A 25,846-nucleotide genomic window follows, 5' to 3' on the forward strand; every position below is an offset into this window, starting at 1 on the left:
TGTCGATATATATTTTGCGCGATGGAAATTTTTGAAATATAAGGAAGGAGAGCAGTTGGTTTTTGGTTTGTTGGTTTTGAATGAGTTTTTTAAACTGAATACATAAACTAGGTAAGGTAGTTAACAAAGTTTTAATTAAATATTTTAGTTGGCTACTCTAACCGATAGTTTACAGGGTGCACTAAGCATTCAAAAGCCGGTAAGGATGGAGAGGCAAAGAAAAGACAGAAAGAAGTACAAAAAGAGGGGAATAATGACTGAAAACAACTTTTAATCTAAAAAATAAACATGAATAAATAATATTTCAGTTTTTCTGAAGTACAAAACCGGGCGAACCGGTAACTGAAAAAAGAAAGTGATTGGATCAGTGGGACCAGCTTAAATTTATTCAAAATTATTTAAAAACAAAAGTCTTCCTTTTCTAAAAGTTATAAAAAATAATAGTATATTCATAGACTTTTCTTAGTTTTACATTATTTTTTCATAAACTCTCTGCCATTATTCACATATTGGTAGTTTCTTAATGTATTTGCAAAAATGTTGCTCATCTTTCTTAACATATTTGCTAAAAACCTAGCTCTAGTAAATATTTGCAACAGTTTCTTCTGAATAAATTAAGAATTAGCCAAAATTACCTTTAAAAAGAATGTTATTTCTTTTTATGAGCTATTTTCAACCAAAAAGTACCATAAACTATCATCTCTAAAAGATGTGTTATCGAAATTCGATAGAAAAAAAATACTATTTCAGGGAGAGGAAAATACCGAAATTTCGATATAAATAAAGGTTTTCGCCGTCCCTGGTTGGTAGTTGTTTTTGTTATTTTTTTTTAATTAAAACGGAAAGGTGCTCGGACGCGTCAATGCAGAGATACCGAACTGAAGCCATCGGACGGGCATCGTGTTTTTCTCCGTGTGCGTGGTGCGCGCAGATTAAACAACAAACAAATTATCTGGCTATACGAGAGTCGTAGGCTCGATCCAGGAAATCCAAAAAAAATCCAACGGATTCCATCTATTTTTGTGAAAAAAAATAAAATGTCAGTTGCGAGTAACAAGTGAACGAATCTTTTATATTTATTTTCATTTTTTGTGTGTGTGTTTTTTTTTATGTTTACGCGCTGTTGCACCGAAAATCTGATTTAAAGTTTTTCTCTTATTTTTGTATCTTTTTTTTTTATTTTTTGACTGAAACGTGACCAGTTTAATTAATTGGTGCAGCAGAACAACAATAACAAGTGAATTGTATTTTCTTTCTTTTTTTTCTTTTTTTTTTGGGCAGCCGATGACGTCGCTTACGCCGACGCAGAACGCCAACGCCTCAGTCGCTGTTGCGCCGCCGCACTTTGTATCTCAGAGATACATGTGTCTGTATGTGTCAGCATAAGTGTGTGTGTGTGTGTGTATTTGTGTGTATCTGTGTGCGTAAAAATGCGTGCAATTAACATTTAATGCAATCACCATAAGCCGACCCCCTCCTCCCCCTCCTCCCCCTCCGCAAATGCAAAATAAAATGCCAAAAAAAACTTAAACTAAAAACAAGTGCAAAAACAACAAAAACAAAAACAAAAATAGTAGCGGTAGCCACAACAATTGTCTGGTAATTGCTGATATTTCGTAATGCAGCAACAAAAACAACGGTAGCAGCAAACACTGTAACGTTACAGTCATCATTCGATAACAATGACAAATTCTCCATTATTTTGTGTTTTTTTTGAAAAACAATTACTATTTCGTTTGCAATTTTTTTTGGAATTCAGAACCTTTGTCTGTTTTTGGGATAATTACTTTTCGGTTTTGCCCATTTAATGGTTAGTCACTGTAATTGTTGTAAAGAGCCGTTACACTCGGTGCTGGAGCGTGAGTGTGTCTGGGTGTGAGTGTGCCGACCTGCATTGCCAGGCAGGCCTGCCTGCCTGCCTGTTTCTGTTTCACTTACACACACACAGACACAGAAGAGACACAAAAAGATAACGCACTTACACATACTTACAGGCATTAGTGCGTATGTACATCTCACCTCCTGCTCCCACCAACAGGTTACTAGGAATTTTATTTTAAGAATTTCAATTTTTAAAAGATAGTTTTAAAAGATATTTTTGTTAAAAAATAAATCTTTAAAGTTTTTTTTTTTTGGAGGCTCGACTTGGCTTTCCACCTGCAGAGAGTCAGGCGCTTTCGCTTCTCCGGCATGTGCGTGTTTGCATTTGTGTGTGTGTGTGTGTGTGAGCTGGTCTTGGTATTAGTGCTAGTGACAGTGCCGTTACAAATTTTCGAGTCTGCCCATAAAACATTTTTCAAGCGATCGCCGCCGGTTCGAAATTAAAAAAAAAAATATAAAATTATGAAATTATCTTTAATTTTAAATAAAATTTTTCTTAAATATTTATTCATTAGAGAGGATCATCCGCTGTAAACAAGTGCAATATTTGAATTAAGTGATAGAAAGTGCTGCAAAAAAAAACAACATCTTAAAATTATATATAATATATATATATATATTTTTAAATAAAATCGATGATCATGTTTTAAAAAAAAAACAAAAAAAAAATACAACCTTCGACGCACGAACCATCAACGAGTTATTACTGTACTTCGGTGGTACAAGAAGAACAAGAACCAGGAGGAGAAGAAGAGGATAGAAACATGGCCTGCGCCAGGCAGCAACAACAACAACAACAACAACACATGCAACAGCAAAACAACAATCGACAATTACAGTTGCAGCAAAAACAACAAAAACAAACACACGGACGCAAGAGGCGGCGACAATGGGCGTGGCAGTGGCCATGGCAGCAACAATTACAAAAATACAGTCTGCTTGTTGTTGTTGCCATTTTGACAATATTCTCGCCACAGGTGAGTTAACCTCCCCACCCCCCTTAGATAGAGATAGAGATATGCTTTTTAAACCAAATTGCAGCTTGTTTTGTGGTTTAGTTTTAAGTAGCGGCTATTAGTTAGTATTAGTGTTGGAAAATATTTGAAGGAGATTATATTTTTTATAGAAAAGGGTGCTGGGGAGAGAAATCTTTAAAGACTGTTCTTAAATCTATCTAAAAGGGGTTACTATAGTTATGGTTAAGGGTTCTATATGGGTTAACCTTAAAAGGATTTGTTTTTTAGCTAAAACTAAAGATTTACTAGTGATTTTTAAATAAATAGTTTATAGTTTATTTTCTAAATGAAGAAAGGGCTTTAAGTATAGTATATATATACCTTATAGTCCTGTACAGGATCTTATATAAAATATATATCTAATTAGGCAGATATCTATTTATAACCATAATACCCTGTTTTTAAGTCTTTCTGACTAAGTCTTGCAGGGCTTAGCTTAACAAATCCCTATTTTTAGCCACAACTAGTCACTAATTAATCATTTTTAAACCTTTAAACAACATTTGGGATAAATTATTTCTTATAGAGAGGGTTCTAGGGCTGAAACCCATTCAAGTTTGGGAAACTTTTCAACAAAAAAGTCTGCTTTTAAGTCGTTCGACCAACTTTAACAAATTCTTTACGATTTGTATACTTATTTCTTTGAAGTTCTTAAAAATCTTACTCCAAATACCTTAAAAAAGGATTAACTTTTAGTCACAAAAGGTGATTAAGGCTTAATCATTAAACAGTTAGTCTATCTGTTTTAAAGAAAGGGGTTGAGGATTAAAGATAGATTTAGTTAATCACTATTTTAAACAGTGATTTTTTAAAAGGGATTCAAATGATGACTTTTTTCAGGGTTTTTGTAAATATTTAACAGTTTCAACCCTATTTATAGGAACTTCTTACTCTTTTAAGGATTAAAACATGTTCGAAGTATCTAAAAACTACTAATTTTAAACCGAAAAATAAATACCTTATTTAGATTTGAGGTTACAATCGACAAAAATTCACTTTTTGAAACTCAAAACCCCCAGTTTTATGGTTTTTAAACCCCCACCTTGTATTAAAGTCTTAAAAATCTTGAAAATTAAACATAAAATACCGTTTACCATTCTTTTTATAATTGTTGTAAATATTTGAAATATTTAGCTTTTTAAACCCCAAAAGTCACTGTTTAAAGCTCCCAACCCCCCTGTTTTATGGTTTGAAGCCCCCCTCTATTATTAAAGTCTTTAAAAATCTTTAAGATCCACATAAAATAATATTTATACCTCAAATATTACTTTTTAAAACTCCCAACCTTATCTTTTTGAACTCCCTGCATATTTTGAAAAGTATCTTCATAAAGTCCTCTTTAAAAATCTTAAATATCATACTTAAAATACCAATAATATATTATTATATATATTTTATAAATATATTTATTTAAAACCCCAAGAATCTTCTATTGATCCAACTTATCTAACTTATCCCTATCCAACCCTATCTATAGAAACCCCACCTTACTAAATAAAATATTTAAATTCTCTTTTAAAAATCTCCCTTAAAAAAATCCCTAATAACACCTTTAAATACATTTACTTTGTTACCCCCCATAAAACCCTCTTTATAAGGTCTTGTAACTTTTATCGCTCCCACCCCCGATTTCTTATCTCTTATTTTGGTATTCCACCTGATCTGTTCTGGGAATTATTGGAGTTCATAGCTCTATTTACCCTGAACTCTACTGGGGGTACCGGGGACTTGTTTTTGGGTTTTTTCCAAAAATTACATTTTCTTTATTTTCTTTTTTTTTTTGTCAGAAAAACTCTTTTGTTTTTTTTTTTTTTCTCATTTTTAGTTGAGGCTTTTGTGGAGAAAAACTCGTCAGACCGGTTCTAGGCGGCGTGGTTCTATTATTTTTAATATCGCCGGTTTACTAAAAAAAAATTAAAGCAATTATCGAAGCTAACTAAGCCAACTAGTCACTAAGCTAATTACTGAAATTAAGCCACAAATCTTGTGCTCTCGATAACTAAAAGGAAAGTTAGTATTAAGTTTTGGAAATATTTATCTTTTGTTGAATGATTTGTGGGCCTATTCTGGTGATTCCTCTTTTTATTTTTTATTGACTTTTTGTTTATTTTGTTTGTTTTTTAGTCGTTTTTAGTTGTTGTTGTTTTTTAAGGTTTACAAAACTCGTTTCGTTTTGCATTGTTGTCGCATTGTTAAGCAAAAAAATTAAAAAAAAAAAAGCCAAGACTATAAAAAAAAAGCGAACGTAAGTATAAACTCAAGGTTCTTTCTGAAGTCAGAGAGGTGTCATCGTAACTTTTTTCCCCCCCCCAAATAGATCTATCTAATATATAATAGTAACCTATAGAATATCTTGGGGATGGGCCTTGACTTTGGCTTTACTTTTATTTTTATTTTTTTTTATCTTGGCTCGCGGGTCATTACGTGCCGGCTTATCGCCCCAACTTGGCCGAAAGTATTCGTATTACCCGTCACCCAAAAAAAACCAACAAAAATATCTAAAAGGTAGCCGATGACATCAGCTTTGTTTTTGGGGGAGAGTGTGGGGCGTGAATGGCTCGAAAACCCCAACGGAGGGTATCAAAAGTCACTCAGCCACGTAATTCCACCATATACCTGTTACATGATTTTAAATTTCTATTTATTTTGTGGGCTTACCAACTTACCAACTTTTTTTTTAAATAAAATATAATAGAAACCACCCTTTACTGCCTTGTAGATCTTGAGATATTGTATCTTTCGGATACCCTCCGTAGAATTCAATTAGAATGGAGGAGGAGATCAAAAACGTAATGCCGGCAATTAGGTCTTCCCTACCCCCATCCCTAACCCCAACTGTGTCAAGTGTTATGTGTTGAGAGAAATTAACCAAAAACCCAACCTCCCCCCCCTCTTTTTTTTTTAAACATAAATGGGGGCTTCCCATGCACTTTATTGCCCGTTTTTGGGTGGAAGTTTTGTTTATAATTTGTGGGGGGGAATCAATGGGGAAATAAACTTCGAGGGTTGTGGCATTGAATAATGCAACTTAATTAATTTATGTTTGAGTTTAGATTTTGGTTCTTTGTTTTTATTTTTAGTTTTTTTTTTTGGGTTGTCCTTTGTTTAGTTAATGGTTTTGGGGCTTTGGGAGTCTGAATGTGTTTAGTTTTGACTTTTAAAGCTTTTTTTTAAGCTGTTTTTTACGTTCGTTTGCGGTTTTAAGGCTTATGAAGTTATAGTTTTAAATTTATTTGGTCAAAAATGGACTTTAAAGCTTATTTTTGAGTTAAGTTATTCCTTTACATCAATTTTACGTTAATTTTTATGTTTTAAAATCCTTATAAATACCAACTTATTATTGTTTTGTAGTTATTTTGTGAACAATTAATGGTAAACCCTATTTATCATTTATATTTAAGGTTTTTTTGAGTTATTCTATTTTTTACATCAATTTTACGTTCATTTTTACGTTTGCAAATCCTTATAATTCTCAACTAGTTACAGTTTTGAAAGTTATTTTGCTACAAATATATGTTAGAGCTTACTTTTCATTTATTTCTAAGATTCTCCTTAGTTATTTTAAGTGTTTAAGGACCTTATAACTCCAAACTTGCAAACTTTTTACATTTATTTTACGTTTTAAGCTCCTTATAATTCCCAACTTACCAACTACCCAACATTTTACATATGTTTGACATTTCAAGTACCCTATAATTCCCAACTAGATATTTTTTTGAAGATTTTTCTCATTTATTCCCCAAAAATCTTTGAAAAAAGGCTCATATTTGAATTGTTTTTGCAAATTCTTTTGTTTTAATTAATCTCTACCTTGTTTTTAGTCATTTTTTTTAAGCTTTTCATCTATTTCATAGGCTGGAATTCTAATCCCTTGCCACTGGCACTGTTTCCCCCAATTTGTTTATAGAAAACGAGTAACTCCAAAGTCCAGTCCTAATTGGCATGCGGGTGGAGTCGGCTTTCGTGGGTGGATGAAATGGATCACCACACCACACCCATTGGAATGCTAGAACCTTAAACCATTTCTCTGTTAACTCTTTTTTTTTTTGCTGTTTTTTTTTTTTTATTTGCGGTTTAAAAATACAGCGACAGACAAGTGTCACTGTTTGAAGAAAACAAAGCAGCAATGGCTTGTAAATCTGGCTTATTTATTCACATCCAGAAGCATCTGTTGCTTTCTTTTTTCTTCTTCTTCTCTTACTTTTTTATTTAATTATTTTTTTTTGTTAAAAATCTTTTTTAAAAAAATGAGGAAATGAGCAAATAGAGTAACTCTCTCGTTGAGCTTTCAAGCCAAGAATAGATATAGAATTATTATAGCTATGATAACCCCTCTGCAGAGAGCACGGAGTTCATTGCATTCCCCAATAAGGGGGGGTATAGCTTACAAGATAAGTCTACTATTACCAATTAATTAAAATAATTACAGGTCCAACCCACAAAAAACTGGGCCAACTCAACCTAAACAGAAAAAGCATTAAAAACAATATAGCTAGAGCTATATACTTTCTTAAGTTAAAAACAAAATATGAGTAAAAATAAATAAAATATATGTATATACATACAATACATACAATATATATTTTAAAATATAAACGACAAAAAAATGAAGCAAAATATTCAAGCAAAAGCTGATGGCTCACCTAACTGGTTTTTTGGTTTTTTGATTTTGAATTGGATTTGTATTTCTTTTTTTTATTTTATTTTTTATTTCCATCTCCTTTACTCGCACTCGGTTGACCACAAAAATAATTAGCAAACAACCTACAGTGGTTTTTTTTTTCTTTTTTAAATCCACACACTGACACATCTTCCCCCCCTTATGAAATAAAAAAAAAAAAAAACTCAATCTCACGCATTCCACGTTTGCGATTTCAATTTGCACTTTACTTTGATATTTTCGCACTGGCTTCATACTTTTGATTCACTTAGTGGCGACTATTATAATTTCATTGTTGTAATTAGTATCATATTATAGTATTTTTCGGTTGAATTTTGTAATTAGTAACTATCCATAGATCACAAGTAATAGTTTATGGAATATTCCTATAGTTTTCACTACAATTTCGAATATTCTATTTCCGAATAAGTGATCTCTTATCTCAAGGTCATCGTTTTGGGGGGGTTGCGGGTACATCTTTCGGTTCAAAACTTTCCCAAAATATCCCCGAAATGGCCAGAAAGCAAAAAAGTGAAAGGCACAAAAGCCAGAAATTATAACTCAAATTGTCAATCAAAGTGGCTTAACCCAGATGCAAGTAACTCTCCATTATAGAAATAATGATAGTATGTGCAAATGAATCGATATAATCGATTAAGGCGGTTGACTAATCGATGGTAGTTGCTGGTATTCGATTGCATTTACTTTTAAATTTATAATTGTGGCTGGAAAATGGTATATATTTTAATGATAAGTGTTTGTAATGGCTTTATAGGTTAGGTTTTAAGCAAGACTGAGGCAATCTTTAAGGAGAAAGGCCATACTGGCAGGCTATTTCATAGAACTGGGCACACTAATACACTGTTTTTATTGACTTTTTGGTCTAAAGGCTTTTTTTATAGCTCATTTAAGGATTTTTTAAGAATTTGGGCTATTTTTTATGAGAACAGGCACACTGGCAAGAGTTTTTTCCGGTCTGGGCACACTTAAGTTTATTTTTATTGCCTTTTTAATTAAAATAATTATATACAAGTCTTAAAAATGTCAATTTGTATTAATTTTTTTGTATTAAGAAGAGATTGAGACTAAGTGTTATAAGCCTGGGCACACTAAAAATAGATTTTTGTTCAACTGGGCACTCTAAATTATATTTTAAATAAATTGTTTCAATAAAATTGTTTTAAATGAAGAATTGAAAAGGTATTATTTAAGATTAACAAATATTTATGGCAATTTATGTAGACTTGGGCACACTCTGAAGAGTTTTAGTAAAACTGGGCACACTAAAGCTAGTTTTTAAAGAATTTCTGATGAAAAATATTTCAAAAAAGGCATAAAAAAGCCATTGTTTGAATCTTTAAAATATTTCTATCAATTTCTATAGTGCTGGGAACACTGGCAATAGTTCTTATTGAACTGGGCACACTAAAACTAGTTTTCAATGCACTTCCCATTCAAATCCCCAATTGCTATAAACTCTCTTTCCGATTAATTATTGTTGTTTTTTGAAAATATTTCCATAAGCTGCCATTCAACAGCGATTATTTGGCGTTTTAATGACGCCAGCACATCATCCTAATTATGATCATTAGTGCGATCATTTAGGCCTTAAGGTCACATTCATTTCCCCCCACACACACTTTTTTTTTGAAAAAAAAAGGTAATATTATTATCTGAAGGACAAAAACAAATAACCAATAATAATAATCAGAGGTGTTAAGAGGGAGGCGGTTGGATAGTGGTGGGATCAGTCCGATCGCTTGACTTAATTTGCCTAAAAACCAATTTAACTTCCGTTTTCACATGCAATAATGCAATAATCATCCTAGCATTGTGTGCTTTCCATTGTTGTTACTCAGCTTGCATGTCACATGCAATTATAAAATAAAAAAAAAATAACAAAAAAAAAACGTAACAACTGGAAAATAGTATTAAGAAATCATATTCAAATTGGATTTTTAGGAAAACCACCACTTCCGATCGTTCAAGTGTGATTTTTTTTCCATTTCCATTCATGGTTTCTATTTCCAATCTCATGTAATGCGATCTTCATGAAGATTATAGATTATATATATCGTATATATATTGTTTCTATATCCATGACGTCAACTTGTGTTTTTGTTGTCTAATATCCGAGTAACGATCGGAACGTGATTAGCGTCATTATCGTTTATAGATCTTCCTCTCAACCTCATAAATTCGTTAATAAACAATTAACACTTGAAGTTAAGCGATCGAGTTTATTTATATTATCGTTCGAGTACAGAGACAGATCGGAAAACCGATCTAGAGAGCATTCCTATGTAAAAGACTCTTATTGTAAACATATTCCAGCAGTGACAGTAACGGAGTGTGGATTCTTTTTCAAATACCTGAGTCCTCCGATTTCCAAAAACTATATATATATATATATATAGATTCCAAAGGCCAACCGACGATAACTGATGTCGAGGCTGCTCAGTTATGATGGTTTATATTCATTTACTGCCCAGCACGAGATGCAATCGGGTTTCATGATCATTTTTTGTTGTCATTGCCATTTCCCTGACATCTCGGGATGAAAGCTCTTATCTCTGACATGGAGAGGGGGTATACTATGGTATACTATATAGCCTGGGTTATCAGCTCTGAACGTTTGATGAGCCGATGTAGGTCAGTTATAAGACAAAGAAATGGGAGTTGATTGCTTCTCAGGGTTTGGTTTCATTATCAGAATCTATAGAGGAAGAATTTACTAATATATACCCCCCCTACCCCCTTTGCAGCTTGGCAACGCCGCCGATCTGGTGATCAACTTCCCCAATGTGAGCAGCAATGACAACGCCTTCTACAGGATCGACTACAGTCCCCCGTTTGGCTTCCCGGAGCCCAACACCACCATCCCGGCCAGCGAGATTGGCAAGCATGTCCAGTTCTCCCGCGCCCTGCCCGGCACGGAGTACAACTTCTGGCTGTACTACACGAACTCCACCCACCACGACCTCCTCAGCCACACAGTGAACATAACCACAGGTAGGTGGTGAGCTATGTTCTCCTTAAGATCCTTATTCGAATGTATGTACTTTCCAGCACCTGATCCACCGGCCAATCTGAGCGTCCAGCTGCGGTCCAGCAAGAGTGCCTTCATTACGTGGCGACCGCCGGGAAAGGGTCGGTATTCGGGCTTTCGGATCCGAGTCCTCGGACTGACGGACAAGCCCTTCGAGAAGAACTACTCGATGGAGAGCAACGAGACGTTGCAACTGTCTGCGAAGGAGCTGACACCCGGTGGCAGCTACCAGGTGCAGGCCTACTCCGTCTACCAGGGCAAGGAGTCGGTGGCGTACACCAGCCGCAACTTCACCACAAGTAAGTCGGGCCAGCGGACAGGCACCCGTAGCCCCAACCGCAGATGCAACTTCTAATCCTCGGTGATGGGCCCATAACTAACCATTAACTCTATGTTTCTTCCCAAAACCCCAAAAACTCTATTTAACTCCAAAGAGGGGTTCTATAACAGGAATCTGAGAATGACCAGAAGGTAACCCCCCCTCTAATCCTAAAAAAAAAAAATAAACTTTCAATAGAATAATATTGTTTGGTAGATGCCCCAGTGCAGTGGCTCCCAATTTCCATAAAAGTAATAATAGTTTTTAATTAATTGGAGTATCGAGATTTGTGTACCACTGTATCCGGTGTCTTGATTAATTTATTTTTTTAGTTTTAATTGTTAATTATTAATTATTATCGTTGGGTAACATTTATTGGCACTTGTTTTGAATTAATTGCTTTACAAAAAGAGCTTCAGTCACACTGATCGTTAACCATGTGGCAGTGTGACCATGCAAGTGCATCAGAATTAGTTACAGGCACACTCTTCCACTCGCCCTTCGTTTATTGTTTTTGTTCTCTGCCATTCATTCATTTAAGTATTTTTAGTAGCATTTTAGCAATTATTAGTTTATTTTTTTTTTTAGTTCTTACGTAAATACAATTACCTTATCGCTAGCACCGCTCGCCACCCGGAATGCAACCGATAATTCATCAGTTTAGTGGCTTGTTTAGTAATCATTGTCTAACTCTCATCACATTTCCAATCCGTTCCTTCCCGCCACCATCGTTCCATCGCCGTTAACTCCCCAAAAACCACGAAACCACGAAACCAGAACCCAACACGCCCGGCAAGTTCATTGTGTGGTTCCGGAACGAGACGACGCTCCTGGTGCTGTGGCAGCCCCCCTATCCGGCCGGTATCTACACCCACTACAAGGTGTCCATCACCCCGGACGACGCTATCCAGAGTGTGCTGTACGTGGAGCGGGAGGGTGAGCCACCGGGACCGGCACAGGCTGCGTTCAAGGGTCTGGTGCCCGGGCGGGAGTACAACATCTCCGTCCAGACGGTGTCCGAGGATGAGACCTCGTCGGTGCCGACCACTGCCCGGTATTTGACCGTACCGGAGCGCGTCCTCAACGTCACCTTCGATGCGAATCACACGACGAGCAGCTCTTTCCGGGTGCGATGGGATCCGCCGCGCACCTTCAGTGAGTTCGACGGCTACCAGGTGTCCCTGGTCACCTCGCGCAGGATCTACAATGTGCCGCGCTCGGAGACCCCCGACTCGGTGTACTTTGACTATCCGGACGTCCTGGAACCGGGCGCCACCTACGAGGTGGTGGTGAAGACGATAGCGGACAACGTGAACTCCTGGCCAGTCTCCGGCCATGTAACCCTGAGACCTCGTCCTGTCCAGAGCCTGAGCGGCTACCTGGACGATCGGAGGAATGCGCTGCACATCTCCTGGGGGCGACCCAACAAGGGATTTCAGGACAGCTTCCGAATCAGGTGAGTCCAGGGATCACTTCGCGAGGGAAATCCACTGAGAACCCTTCTCCTTCCAGCTACCATGAGGTGGGCAACTCCTCCTCGGCATATCCCCCCCTCGAGACCAACAAGACGGAGTGCATTCTGGAGCCCCTGCTCGCCGGCCGGCAGTACGCCATCTCAGTGGTGTCCCTCTCCCGTGGCATGACCTCCAACGTCAGCCAGATCATCCGCTACACCCGCCCAGCGGCTCCAGTCATCCAGGAGCTGCGCAGCATCGATCAGGGCCTGGTGGTCAGCTGGAGCAGCGATGTGAACTCGCACCAGGATCGGTACGAGGTGCACTACCAGCGGAATGGCACCAAGGAGGAGCGCACCATCGCCACCAACGAGACGACGGTGACCATCAACTACCTGCATCCGGGCGCCAGCTACGAGGTCAAGGTCCACGCCATCAGTCATGGCACCCGCAGCGAGCTGCACTCCTACTTCCAGGCAGTCTGTGAGTTGAAAAGGATTAGGGAACTAGAGTCTAAGTCTATGATATCTTGAGGATTATGTGGGTTATCCGGTTTCTGCTTGGTTGGGTAATTTATGCCACAATCCTGACTAGAAATCGAAAGTATCTTGTCTTCATTTCTCAACAAACTCGTTTCTTTTAGTTTCTCGTACGTCATGGGTCTTAAATACTGAATTTAAATTAGTCAGTTGGACTAACTAATTCTTTGGTTTATTTTTGGAACAGTTCCCAGGCCACCGAGAAACCTCACACTCCAGACGGTGCACACCAATCTGGTGGTGCTCCACTGGCTGCCGCCGGAGGGCAGTGACTTCAGCGAGTATGTGGTCCGCTACCGGACGGATGCCTCGCCCTGGCAACGGATATCCGGCCTGCACGACAACGAGGCCAGGATCGAGGACATGCATTATGGGGAGCGGTATCTCATCCAGGTGAACACCGTCAGTTTCGGTGTGGAGAGTCCCCAGCCCCTGGAGCTGAATGTAACGATGCCGCCACAACCGGTCTCCAATGTTGTGCCGCTGGTGGACTCGCATAATCTCACCCTGGAGTGGCCGCAGCCCGACGGCCATGTCGACTTCTATACGCTCAAGTGGTGGCCCACGGATGAGCCCAACAACTGGGAGGTGAAGAACGTCAGCCATCTGGAGCAGAAGGATGGTAAGGTCATCTCTACCAGGTCCTATCCACCAAATACTCATCCCCTCCTTCCAGCCACAGCTTCTCCGAACATCCGAGTGCCCATCGAGGACCTGTCGCCAGGCCGGCAGTATCGCTTCGAAGTCCAGGCCAGTTCGAACAACATCCGCTCTGGGATCACCCATCTCTCCACGCGCACCATGCCCCTGATCCAGTCGGACGTGTTCATCGCCAATGCCGGGCAGGAGCAGGGCCAGGACGAGACCGTTACCCTCAGCTATACACCCACGCCGGCGGACAGCACACGCTTCGACATATACCGCTTCTCCATGGGCGATCCCAAGATCAAGGACAAGGAGAAGCTGGCCAACGACACGGAGCGCAAGCTGAGCTTCACGGGCCTCACTCCCGGACAGCTCTACAACGTGACGGTGTGGACGGTGAGCGGCGGCGTGGCCAGCCTGCCAGTCCAGCGACTGTATCGCCTCCATCCGCGGCCCATCAGCGACCTGAAAGCCAATCAGGTGGCGGCGCGCGAGATCACCCTGCAGTGGACAGCACCCGTCGGGGAGTACACCGACTTCGAGGTGCAGTACCTGAGCGCCGACGAGCAGGCGCCGCAGCTGCTGCAGAATGTCACCCGGAAGCCGGAGATCACGCTCCAGGGACTCCGGCCCTATCACAACTACACCTTCACGGTGGTGGTGCGGGCTGGGTCCACCTCCGCGCCGGACGGCGGCGATGCGGATCCCGCCGGCAGCACTCTGATGCGCAGCAGTGCCCCCATCTCGGCCAGCTACCAGACCCTGCCCGCTCCGCCCGGCAAGGTGGAGTACTTCCAGCCGAGCGACGTGCAGCCGGGCGAGGTGACCTTCGAGTGGCTGCTGGAGCCGGGCGAGCAGCACGGACCCATCGATTACTTCCGCATCATATGCCAGAACGTGGACGATGCCGCCGACCAGACCAGCCACGAGTTTCCGGCAAACGCCACCACCGGAAGGATCTCGGACCTTGTGCCGGGAAACCGATACATGTTCCGGATTCAGGCGAAATCCGCTCTGGGCTTCGGGGCCGAAAAGGAGTTCGTCCAGAGGATGCCCATCCTGGCGCCACCGATACCAGAGCCCACCATCACGCCCCTGGAAGTGGGGCGGACGAGCAGCACCATCGAGATCAGCTTCCGGCAGAACTACTTCTCCAATGCCCACGGCATGGTGCGATTCTACACGATCATCGTGGCGGAGGACGTGGGCAAGAATGCCTCGGGCCTGGAGATGCCCAGCTGGCAGGATGTGCAGTCCTACACCGTGTGGCTGCCGTACCAGGCTATCGAGCCCTACAACCCCTTCCTTGCCGGCAACAGCAGCGCCAGGACGATCAGTCCCGAGGCGGAAAGGTTCACAATCGGAGCGGCCAACTGCGAGAAGCACCAGACAGGCTACTGCAACGGCCCGCTGAGAGCCGGCACCACCTACCGGATCAAGGTGCGAGCCTTCACCGACGAGGACAAGTTCACGGACACGGCGTACAGCGAACCCATAGCCACGGAGCGTAGCGACACCCTTATAGTGGCCCTCACCACCGTCGCCGTCCTTCTGGTGGCTGTCGTCCTCGTGGCCTTCTACTGCCAGCACCGCTGCCAGCTGATCCGGCGGGCCTCCAAGCTGGCCCGGATGCAGGACGAGCTGGCCGCCCTGCCCGAGGGCTACGTCACCCCGAATCGTCCCGTCCACGTCAAGGACTTCGCGGAGCACTACCGCATCATGTCCGCCGACTCGGACTTTCGGTTCAGCGAGGAGTTCGAGGAACTGAAGCACGTGGGCCGGGATCAGGCCTGCAGCTTCGCCAATCTGCCCTGCAACCGTCCCAAGAACCGATTCACCAACATCCTGCCCTTCGACCATTCCCGCTTCAAGCTCCAGCCGGTGGACGACGACGATGGCTCCGACTACATCAACGCCAACTACATGCCCGGCCACAATTCGCCGCGCGAGTTCATCGTCACCCAGGGACCGTTGCACTCCACCCGCGAGGAATTCTGGCGGATGTGCTGGGAGAGCAACTCCCGGGCCATCGTCATGCTCACCCGCTGCTTCGAGAAGGGGCGGGAGAAGTGCGACCAGTACTGGCCCGTGGATCGGGTGGCCATGTTCTATGGCGACATCAAGGTCCAGCTGATCATCGACACCCATTTCCATGACTGGAGCATATCGGAGTTTATGGTTTCAAGAGTGGGTTTCGAATATTTTTTGTCTAAAAAATCTATTAAATATTAATTTTAATTTTATTTTTTAAAACTATTTTGTAGAATTGCGAATCACGAATAATGCGACACTTTCACTTTACGACATGGCCGGACTTTGGAGTTCCAGAGCCGCCGCAATCTCTGGTGAGATTCGTGCGCGCCTTCCGGGATGTCATCGGCACGGACATGCGTCCGATCATCGTCCACTGCAGTGCCGGGGTGGGGAGATCGGGCACCTTCATCGCTCTGGACCGGATACTGCAGCACATTCATAAGTCCGACTATGTGGACATATTTGGAATTGTGTTTGCCATGCGGAAAGGTAAGAAATATTTTTTTAATTTTATTTTTAATATTTTAATTAATTAATTAATTTAATATTTTTTTTAGAGCGCGTTTTTATGGTGCAAACGGAGCAGCAATATGTCTGCATCCATCAGTGCCTGCTGGCCGTTCTGGAGGGCAAGGAGCACCTCCTGGCCGATTCCCTGGAGCTTCATGCCAACGATGGCTACGAAGGTGAGTCCTTTTTTTCGTTATTCTTCCTCCGTCTCTTTCTCTCTTTCTTTTTTTTTTTTTGATTTTTATCCTAAAAATTATTTTCGGTTTAAAGTTTAATTTTTTTTCAAATATTTATTATTTCTTGGTTTCCCTCTTCATTCTTCACTTGCTGCTTACTAAAAACTAAAAAATAAACTCTTAAAAATATATATATATATTCATATATATTAATTAATTTATTTTTTAAATTATTTTCTTACGCAAGAAAGCCAAAATAAAAACTGGTTTTGGTTCGCTGGCTGAGGTTATATACATTATGATTTATTTAAAAACAAATTTTTAATTTATTTTCTTAATTTGTAACTAACCAAATAATATTTTTGAATAATTTATTTTCTTCTTTCTTTTCACATTCACACACAAAATGCATAAATCCATAAACCCACACAATTGTAAATCACACATGAAACGCTTCTCAAAAAAAAAAAAAATCATAAAATTATTATCATATCACTTACATTCCAAAAAAACACACATATATCATTCTTCAAATTTTCCAAAAAAAAAAAAACAAAAAACTGTTTTTTCGAAAAAAAAAACCAAATCCAAACAAAAAATCCCAAAAAAAAAGTGACTAAAATTTACTTAGAGCGTCCACAACAACCACAAACGAAAATGGGAACCCTCCCTATACGAGCTTCTCTGGCCAAGGCCGAGGAACTGGACCAGGATCTGCTGGATCGTGTCAGCGATAAAGATACTGCCTCGGAGGAGCTACCAAAGGAGCAGAAAATTAACAAAAATCAGGAGAACCAAGAGGCTGATCAGAATAAGAAAGAGGATGATGATGACGAGGACGACGATGACGAGGATGAGGACGAGGATGATGATCTGCAGCCATTGAATAATGAAACGACGGCCACTCTGTCATCCGCCAGCTGTAGTATCACTAGCCAGGAGCATGTCGATCAGCTGCAGTCAAGCAAAGAGCACAGTCCCGAGCTGAAGGATAAGCTTGGAGGTGCCCAGTGCCATCTGGACACTGAATCCGATGAGGATGATGACTTTAATGATGTCAGGGATGGGGCTGTGGCCGCTGAGGAGGAGCCGGAGGATGGCTGGTGGTATTGATAGAAAAAAAAAACACAAAAACAATAGCGCTTTCCTAGGTTTGTACCACACTCACTCACACACTCACACATATACAGAACAACAACAACAACAACATATACACTGCACTCAAAAAAAAACCGCCCAAAACTAAAATTAAAAAATCACCTGCAACAAATGCCTGATTGTTGCTTTTAATTTTTTTTTGTAAAATAATTGCTTTTTTTTATCATCCCAAAAAAAAAAAAAAAACTAACTGCACTGGCCGAAAAAGTAACTAACCATCCATACCATTTTTGGTTGTAGTTTAATCATTTTTTTCGTGTGTATTTATTTAATCATTGGAATGTCTATTTAAATATTTTAATTTTTTTAAAGACAATTACTAATGAAATGATTTGTGTTTTGTTTTTAGATGACGAAGGCATAGCTGAGACGGGAATCTAAAGAAGAATCTGATGAGATCCGGCTATACATATATATATATATATATATAGTACCTATAGTTATTATTATTATTATTATTTTTTTTTTAATTATTCATACAATTATTATTACAACATATATTGTACGTAAAAATCTGCCTGTGATGTGCTGGATGTGATTTGTCTACAACAACGGCATTCGGAGTGTGTTTTTGCAGTCAACAGAGTGGGCGTGGCTGCCCCCCCACATAGCAAAATTGAATGTTTTTTTTTTTTAATATACATACATTACATATATATTGGCCTGGCCTGTGCCATTATTTTTTGTACCGCTTGTTTGCCATAGAAGAGCTAGCTAGCCTGCTTCTTATTTATGTAATTTGTAGTGCCGCCAAATTAGACCAAACCAACAAGAGCGTTAGCTTAAGCTTCAGGTTCTCCCTTTATATATATCCTTTGTGTATCCTATATCCTTTCCTATCCCTCTATATATATGTTTGCTCTATTCGTGTGTATAGTAGTGCCTTTTTTTGTAAATTTGTTTCGAATTAGTTGCGTGAAAGTCGATCGATATTATGATTATGATAACTATTATTTTATAAAGATTGTGTATTATGTTTATTATTATTATTATTTAGATTTTAGCTATGTTTTAGTTGTTAGACTTTAGGCCCTGAATTAGTCAGCAAAAAAATATTTACTGTGACTGCGTTTTTAAGGTTTTCCATTTGTTGTCTGGTCGCTGCCTCGAATTATTTATACAATTTCCAATATTGTATTCATCCTTCCGTCTGGCCAGGCAGCCAACTGCAATTTAAACACAGCGTAGGTAGAGTATTTAGCATTTATTTTTAATTGTATTTAATTATATTATCTATTATTTTATTGTATTTTATTTTTTTAATAATGTGCATGTACACAAAATCAATAAATATACCTATTGTATGACGAGTATGAAACGGAAGCTATTATCCAGTTCTTTTTGGGCTTCCTTTTTGTCTAAGATATTATTTAAAATTAAAAGTTAAAAATAAAATTAAACGTGGCCTTGCAATGGCCATAACTCTGCCAATTCGTATCCGATCAGGAAATAAAGTACCATTTAGTAATCAGCGAACCCAGAAGCTACTTTCCTCATTCAAAAGATTGCTTAAAAACGATTTTAAAATTTTTCAAATTTTTTCCAGGGGTTCCCCTACAAAATTGTGGGTTTTCCTGATTTCCCCACTTTTGCTCCTTCCGATGGCCATAGCTCTGCCAATTCGTATCCGATCAGGAAATAAAGTACCATTAAGTAATCAGCGAACCCAGAAGCTACTTTCCTCATTCAAAAGACTGCTTTAAAACGATTTTAAAATTTGTCGAATTTTTTCCAGGGGTTCCCCTACAAAATTGTGGGTTTTCCTGATTTCCCCACTTTTGCTCCTTCCGATGGCCATAGCTCTGCCAATTCGTATCCGATCAGGAAATAAAGTACCATTTAGTAATCAGCGAACCCAGAAGCTACTTTCCTCATTCAAAACATTGCCTTTAAACGATTTTAAAATTTTTCGAATTTTTTCCAGGGGTTCCCCTACAAAATTGTGGGTTTTCCTGATTTCCCCACTTTTGCTCCTTCCGATGGCCATAGCTCTGCCAATTCGTATCCGATCAGGAAATAAAGTACCATTTAGTAATCAGCGAACCCAGAAGCTACTTTCCTCATTCAAAACATTGCCTTTAAACGATTTTAAAATTTTTCGAATTTTTTCCAGGGGTTCCCCTACAAAATTGTGGGTTTTCCTGATTTCCCCACTTTTGCTCCTTCCGATGGCCATAGCTCTGCCAATTCGTATCCGATCAGGAAATAAAGTACCATTTAGTAATCAGCGAACCCAGAAGCTACTTTCCTCATTCAAAAGACTGCTTTAAAACGATTTTAAAATTTGTCGAATTTTTTCCAGGGGTTCCCCTACAAAATTGTGGGTTTTCCTGATTTCCCCACTTTTGCTCCTTCCGATGGCCATAGCTCTGCCAATTCGTATCCGATCAGGAAATAAAGTACCATTTAGTAATCAGCGAACCCAGAAGCTACTTTCCTCATTCAAAACATTGCCTTTAAACGATTTTAAAATTTTTCGAATTTTTTCCAGGGGTTCCCCTACAAAATTGTGGGTTTTCCTGATTTCCCCACTTTTGCTCCTTCCGATGGCCATAGCTCTGCCAATTCGTATCCGATCAGGAAATAAAGTACCATTTAGTAATCAGCGAACCCAGAAGCTACTTTCCTCATTCAAAACATTGCCTTTAAACGATTTTAAAATTTTTCGAATTTTTTCCAGGGGTTCCCCTACAAAATTGTGGGTTTTCCTGATTTCCCCACTTTTGCTCCTTCCGATGGCCATAGCTCTGCCAATTCGTATCCGATCAGGAAATAAAGTACCATTTAGTAATCAGCGAACCCAGAAGCTACTTTCCTCATTCAAAACATTGCCTTTAAAAGATTTTAAAATTTTTCGAATTTTTTCCAGGGGTTCCCCTACAAAATTGTGGGTTTTCCTGATTTCCCCACTTTTGCTCCTTCCGATGGCCATAGCTCTGCCAATTCGTATCCGATCAGGAAATAAAGTACCATTTAGTAATCAGCGAACCCAGAAGCTACTTTCCTCATTCAAAACATTGCCTTTAAACGATTTTAAAATTTTTCGAATTTTTTCCAGGGGTTCCCCTACAAAATTGTGGGTTTTCCTGATTTCCCCACTTTTGCTCCTTCCGATGGCCATAGCTCTGCCAATTCGTATCCGATCAGGAAATAAAGTACCATTTAGGAATCAGCGAACCCAGAAGCTACTTTCCTCATTCAAAAGACTGCTTTAAAACGATTTTAAAATTTTTCGAATTTTTTCCAGGGGTTCCCCTACAAAATTGTGGGTTTTCCTGATTTCCCCACTTTTGCTCCTTCCGATGGCCATAGCTCTGCCAATTCGTATCCGATCAGGAAATAAAGTACCATTTAGTAATCAGCGAACCCAGAAGCTACTTTCCTCATTCAAAAGACTGCTTTAAAACGATTTTAAAATTTTTCGAATTTTTTCCAGGGGTTCCCCTACAAAATTGTGGGTTTTCCTGAATTCTCCACTTTTGCTCCTTCCGATGGCCATAGCTCTGCCAATTCGTATCCGATCAGGAAATAAAGTACCATTTAGTAATCAGCGAACCCAGAAGCTACTTTCCTCATTCAAAAGACTGCTTTAAAACGATTTTAAAATTTGTCGAATTTTTTCCAGGGGTTCCCCTACAAAATTGTGGGTTTTCCTGATTTCCCCACTTTTGCTCCTTCCGATGGCCATAGCTCTGCCAATTCGTATCCGATCAGGAAATAAAGTACCATTTAGTAATCAGCGAACCCAGAAGCTACTTTCCTCATTCAAAACATTGCCTTTAAACGATTTTAAAATTTTTCGAATTTTTTCCAGGGGTTCCCCTACAAAATTGTGGGTTTTCCTGATTTCCCCACTTTTGCTCCTTCCGATGGCCATAGCTCTGCCAATTCGTATCCGATCAGGAAATAAAATACCATTTAGTAATCAGCGAACCCAGAAGCTACTTTCCTCATTCAAAACATTGCCTTTAAAAGATTTTAAAATTTTTCGAATTTTTTCCAGGGGTTCCCCTACAAAATTGTGGGTTTTCCTGATTTCCCCACTTTTGCTCCTTCCGATGGCCATAGCTCTGCCAATTCGTATCCGATCAGGAAATAAAGTACCATTTAGTAATCAGCGAACCCAGAAGCTACTTTCCTCATTCAAAAGACTGCTTTAAAACGATTTTAAAATTTTTCGAATTTTTTCCAGGGGTTCCCCTACAAAATTGTGGGTTTTCCTGATTTCCCCACTTTTGCTCCTTCCGATGGCCATAGCTCTGCCAATTCGTATCCGATCAGGAAATAAAGTACCATTTAGTAATCAGCGAACCCAGAAGCTACTTTCCTCATTCAAAAGACTGCTTTAAAACGATTTACAAAATTTTTCGAATTTTTTCCAGGGGTTCCCCTACAAAATTGTGGGTTTTCCTGATTTCCCCACTTTTGCTCCTTCCGATGGCCATAGCTCTGCCAATTCGTATCCGATCAGGAAATAAAGTACCATTTAGTAATCAGCGAACCCAGAAGCTACTTTCCTCATTCAAAAGACTGCTTTAAAACGATTTTAAAATTTTTCGAATTTTTTCCAGGGGTTCCCCTACAAAATTGTGGGTTTTCCTGATTTCCCCACTTTTGCTCCTTCCGATGGCCATAGCTCTGCCAATTCGTATCCGATCAGGAAATAAAGTACCATTTAGTAATCAGCGAACCCAGAAGCTACTTTCCTCATTCAAAAGACTGCTTTAAAACGATTTACAAAATTTTTCGAATTTTTTCCAGGGGTTCCCCTACAAAATTGTGGGTTTTCCTGAATTCTCCACTTTTGCTCCTTCCGATGGCCATAGCTCTGCCAATTCGTATCCGATCAGAAGCTACTTTCCTCATTCAAAATATTGCCTTTAAACGATTTTAAAATTTTTCGAATTTTTTCCAGGGGTTCCCCTACAAAATTGTGGGTTTTCCTGATTTCCCCACTTTTGCTCCTTCCGATGGCCATAGCTCTGCTAATTCGTATCCGATCAGGAAATAAAGTACCATGTAGTAATCAGCGAACCCAGAAGCTACTTTCCTCATTCAAAACATTGCCTTTAAACGATTTTAAAATTTTTCGAATTTTTTCCAGGGGTTCCCCTACAAAATTGTGGGTTTTCCTGATTTCCCCACTTTTGCTCCATCCGATGGTCATAGCTCTGCCAATTCGTATCCGATCAGGAAATAAAGTACCATTTAGTAATCAGCGAACCCAGAAGCTACTTTCCTCATTCAAAACATTGCCTTTAAAAGATTTTAAAATTTTTCGAATTTTTTCCAGGGGTTCCCCTACAAAATTGTGGGTTTTCCTGATTTCCCCACTTTTGCTCCTTCCAATGGCCATAGCTCTGCCAATTCGTATCCGATCAGGAAATAAAGTACCATTTAGTAATCAGCGAACCCAGAAGCTACTTTCCTCATTCAAAACATTGCCTTTAAACGATTTTAAAATTTTTCGAATTTTTTCCAGGGGTTCCCCTACAAAATTGTGGGTTTTCCTGATTTCCCCACTTTTGCTCCTTCCGATGGCCATAGCTCTGCCAATTCGTATCCGATCAGGAAATAAAGTACCATTAAGTAATCAGCGAACCCAGAAGCTACTTTCCTCATTCAAAACATTGCCTTTAAACGATTTTAAAATTTTTCGAATTTTTTCCAGGGGTTCCCCTACAAAATTGTGGGTTTTCCTGATTTCCCCACTTTTGCTCCTTCCGATGGTCATAGCTCTGCCAATTCGTATCCGATCAGGAAATAAAGTACCATTTAGTAATCAGCGAACCCAGAAACTACTTTCCTCATTCAAAACATTGCCTTTAAACGATTTTAAAATTTTTCGAATTTTTTCCAGGGGTTCCCCTACAAAATTGTGGGTTTTCCTGATTTCCCCACTTTTGATCCATCCGATGGCCATAGCTCTGCCAATACGTATCCGATCAGGAAACCATTTAGTAATCAGCGAACCCAGAAGCTACTTCCCTCATTCAAAACATTGCCTTAAAACGATTTTCAAATTTTTCGAATTTTTTCCTAGGGGTTCCCCTACAAAATTGTGGGTTTTCCTGATTTCCCCACTTTTGATCCATCCGATGGCCATAGCTCTGCCAATATGTATCCGATCAGGAAACCATTTAGTAATCAGCGAACCCAGAAGCTACTTTCCTCATTCAAAAGACTGCTTTAAAATGATTTTAAAATTTTTCGAATTTTTTCCAGGGGTTCCCCTACAAAATTGTGGGTTTTCCTGATTTCCCCACTTTTGATCCTTCCGATGGCCATAGCTCTGCCAATTCGTATCCGATCAAGAAATAAAGTACCATTTAGTAATCAGCGAACCCAGAAGCTACTTTCCTCATTCAAAATATTGCTTTAAAACGATTTTCAAATTTTTCGAATTTTTTGCAGGGGTTCCCCTACAAAATTGTGGGTTTTCCTGAATTCCCCACTTTTGCTCCTTCCGATGGCCATAGCTCTGCTAATTCGTATCCGATCAGGAAATAAAGTACCATTTGGTAATCAGTGAACCCAGAAGCTACTTTTCTCATTCAAAAGAATGCTTTAAAACGATTTTAAAATTTTTCGAATTTTTTCCAGGGGTTCCCCTACAAAATTGTGGGTTTTCCTGGTTTCCCCACTTTTGATCCTTCCGATGGCCATAGCTCTGCCAATTCGTATCCGATCAAGAAATAAAGTACCATTTAGTAATCAGCGAACCCAGAAGCTACTTTCCTCATTCAAAATATTGCTTTAAAACGATTTTCAAATTTTTCGAATTTTTTGCAGGGGTTCCCCTACAAAATTGTGGGTTTTCCTGAATTCCCCACTTTTGCTCCTTCCGATGGCCATAGCTCTGCTAATTCGTATCCGATCAGGAAATAAAGTACCATTTGGTAATCAGCGAACCCAGAAGCTACTTTCCTCATTCAAAAGAATGCGTTAAAACGATTTTAAAATTTTTCGAATTTTTTCCAGGGGTTCCCCTACAAAATTGTGGGTTTTCCTGGTTTCCCCACTTTTGCTCCATCTTCCTATTACCATAAATAATTTAAAATTAAACGAATTTATTTATTTATTAATTTTGTATATATATTTTTGACATATTACTGACATCTACATACATGTATATTTTTTACACAATTGTAACAAAAACCGTAGCATATTTTGGGGGAAAACCTTGTCAGGTTTCATAAACTTCCCCTTATCTGCCACTTTAGTTTTTAAGAAGTGTATATTTTTTTACATCTTACATGCATATTTTAGATGAAAATAATAAATGAAAAAAGTCTCCTCTTTTGGGAAACTACTTACACTAATTTCGTTAAGTTTTTCAATTTCCCAGCAGAAGCCCCTCAACACCAGAACGAGAATGGTTCTCCATCGCGGGGCATTTGAAAAATCTTAATGGCCTCAACTGGCCAAATACAGCGAAAATCATTGCAGCAATTATAAGGCAGCCAGCCAACAAGTTCCTGGAACAAAACCAGAAACCAGATACCACGTCGAGACGTGGATGATCAGATTCAATATGATCAGATCGAATCAAATCGTATCGTTTCGAATCGAATAAGATCGGATCACAGCTGAAAAATATCTGATGCTGATCGCGTTTGTCACTGCGAGTCGGCGGCGTTCGTCCAAACAAATAAAGCTTGCGACTAATTGCATTTGCACTTGTTGTGCGATATTTCTTTGCTAGAAATTACATGGCCACAGTGCTTGTTGGAGTTGTACGAAGAATATATTTGGGTATGAAGACGAAGATGGGATACTCTTTCAATAAAAAAAATTGGAATAATTACCAAAAATAAAGAGATGGCAGGACTAATCAAAGAAAACAGAGACAAGGACGTTTGTGGGGACCCCCATGATGTTTGAAATATATTTTATGACTATAATATTCTTAATTCTTTTAAAAATTACTAATAATAATAAAAAAAACTTTAAAGTTTGAGATGCTGGTTGGCCATAACAGATATATCCAATTTTGTGTAACCAGTCCTGTATATTTATGTGATGGTGACCCCGAAAAAGGGTCAAAATATGTCTCTTACTAATTAATTAAAATTAAAAACATAGACAGGCTGAATAGCCCTCTTAGAAAGAGTATCAAAAAATCTTAAAAAAAGCAAAAATATAAGAAAAGAAAAAAAAAAAATAAAGAAATACCAAGTCTGAGTACTGGAGCACAGTTTAAGACACGTCATTTGTCATTTATCTTTCGTGGCCTTTTAGCGTTTGGCTTAATTGACTTCTTCTCCATCATCTTGGCTAAAAGCTGCAGCTGAAAAGCAAAAATAGAAGCAGAAATGTTAGCCAGCCTAAGAAATGGCTCCCCGAGCTTTGGCTTGGCTTTGGCTTTGGCCATGGACTTCTCATTGCAGCTTCTCCTCCGTGCC

At 39.5% G+C, this 25,846-nt stretch overlaps 1 protein-coding gene across 3 annotated transcripts; it reads left to right on the top strand.

The window, feature by feature from the left end:
- The first annotated feature begins 817 nt into the window (after nt 1–817).
- On the top strand, nt 818–18,764 carry Ptp4E (Protein tyrosine phosphatase 4E). Of its 3 annotated transcripts, none has more exons than XM_070276788.1 (12): nt 818–1,039; nt 2,397–2,858; nt 10,323–10,569; nt 10,627–10,905; nt 11,703–12,381; nt 12,438–12,862; nt 13,106–13,540; nt 13,595–15,750; nt 15,828–16,086; nt 16,155–16,283; nt 16,915–17,434; nt 17,791–18,764. In XM_070276788.1, the coding sequence occupies exons 2-11, from the start codon at nt 2,646–2,648 to the stop codon at nt 17,394–17,396; spliced, it is 5,304 nt and encodes a 1,767-aa protein (XP_070132889.1). In that variant the 5' UTR covers nt 818–1,039; nt 2,397–2,645; the 3' UTR covers nt 17,397–17,434; nt 17,791–18,764. The 3 variants fall into 3 exon arrangements, with proteins under 3 accessions (XP_070132889.1, XP_070132888.1, XP_070132892.1); XM_070276787.1 differs by having other exon boundaries at nt 819–1,039; nt 16,897–17,434; XM_070276791.1 differs by lacking the exon at nt 16,915–17,434 and having other exon boundaries at nt 819–1,039.
- The last annotated feature ends 7,082 nt before the right edge of the window (nt 18,765–25,846 follow it).

The sequence above is a fragment of the Drosophila bipectinata genome, chromosome XL, assembly GCF_030179905.1.
Source record: "Drosophila bipectinata strain 14024-0381.07 chromosome XL, DbipHiC1v2, whole genome shotgun sequence".
Taxonomy (NCBI): Eukaryota; Metazoa; Arthropoda; class Insecta; order Diptera; family Drosophilidae; genus Drosophila; species Drosophila bipectinata.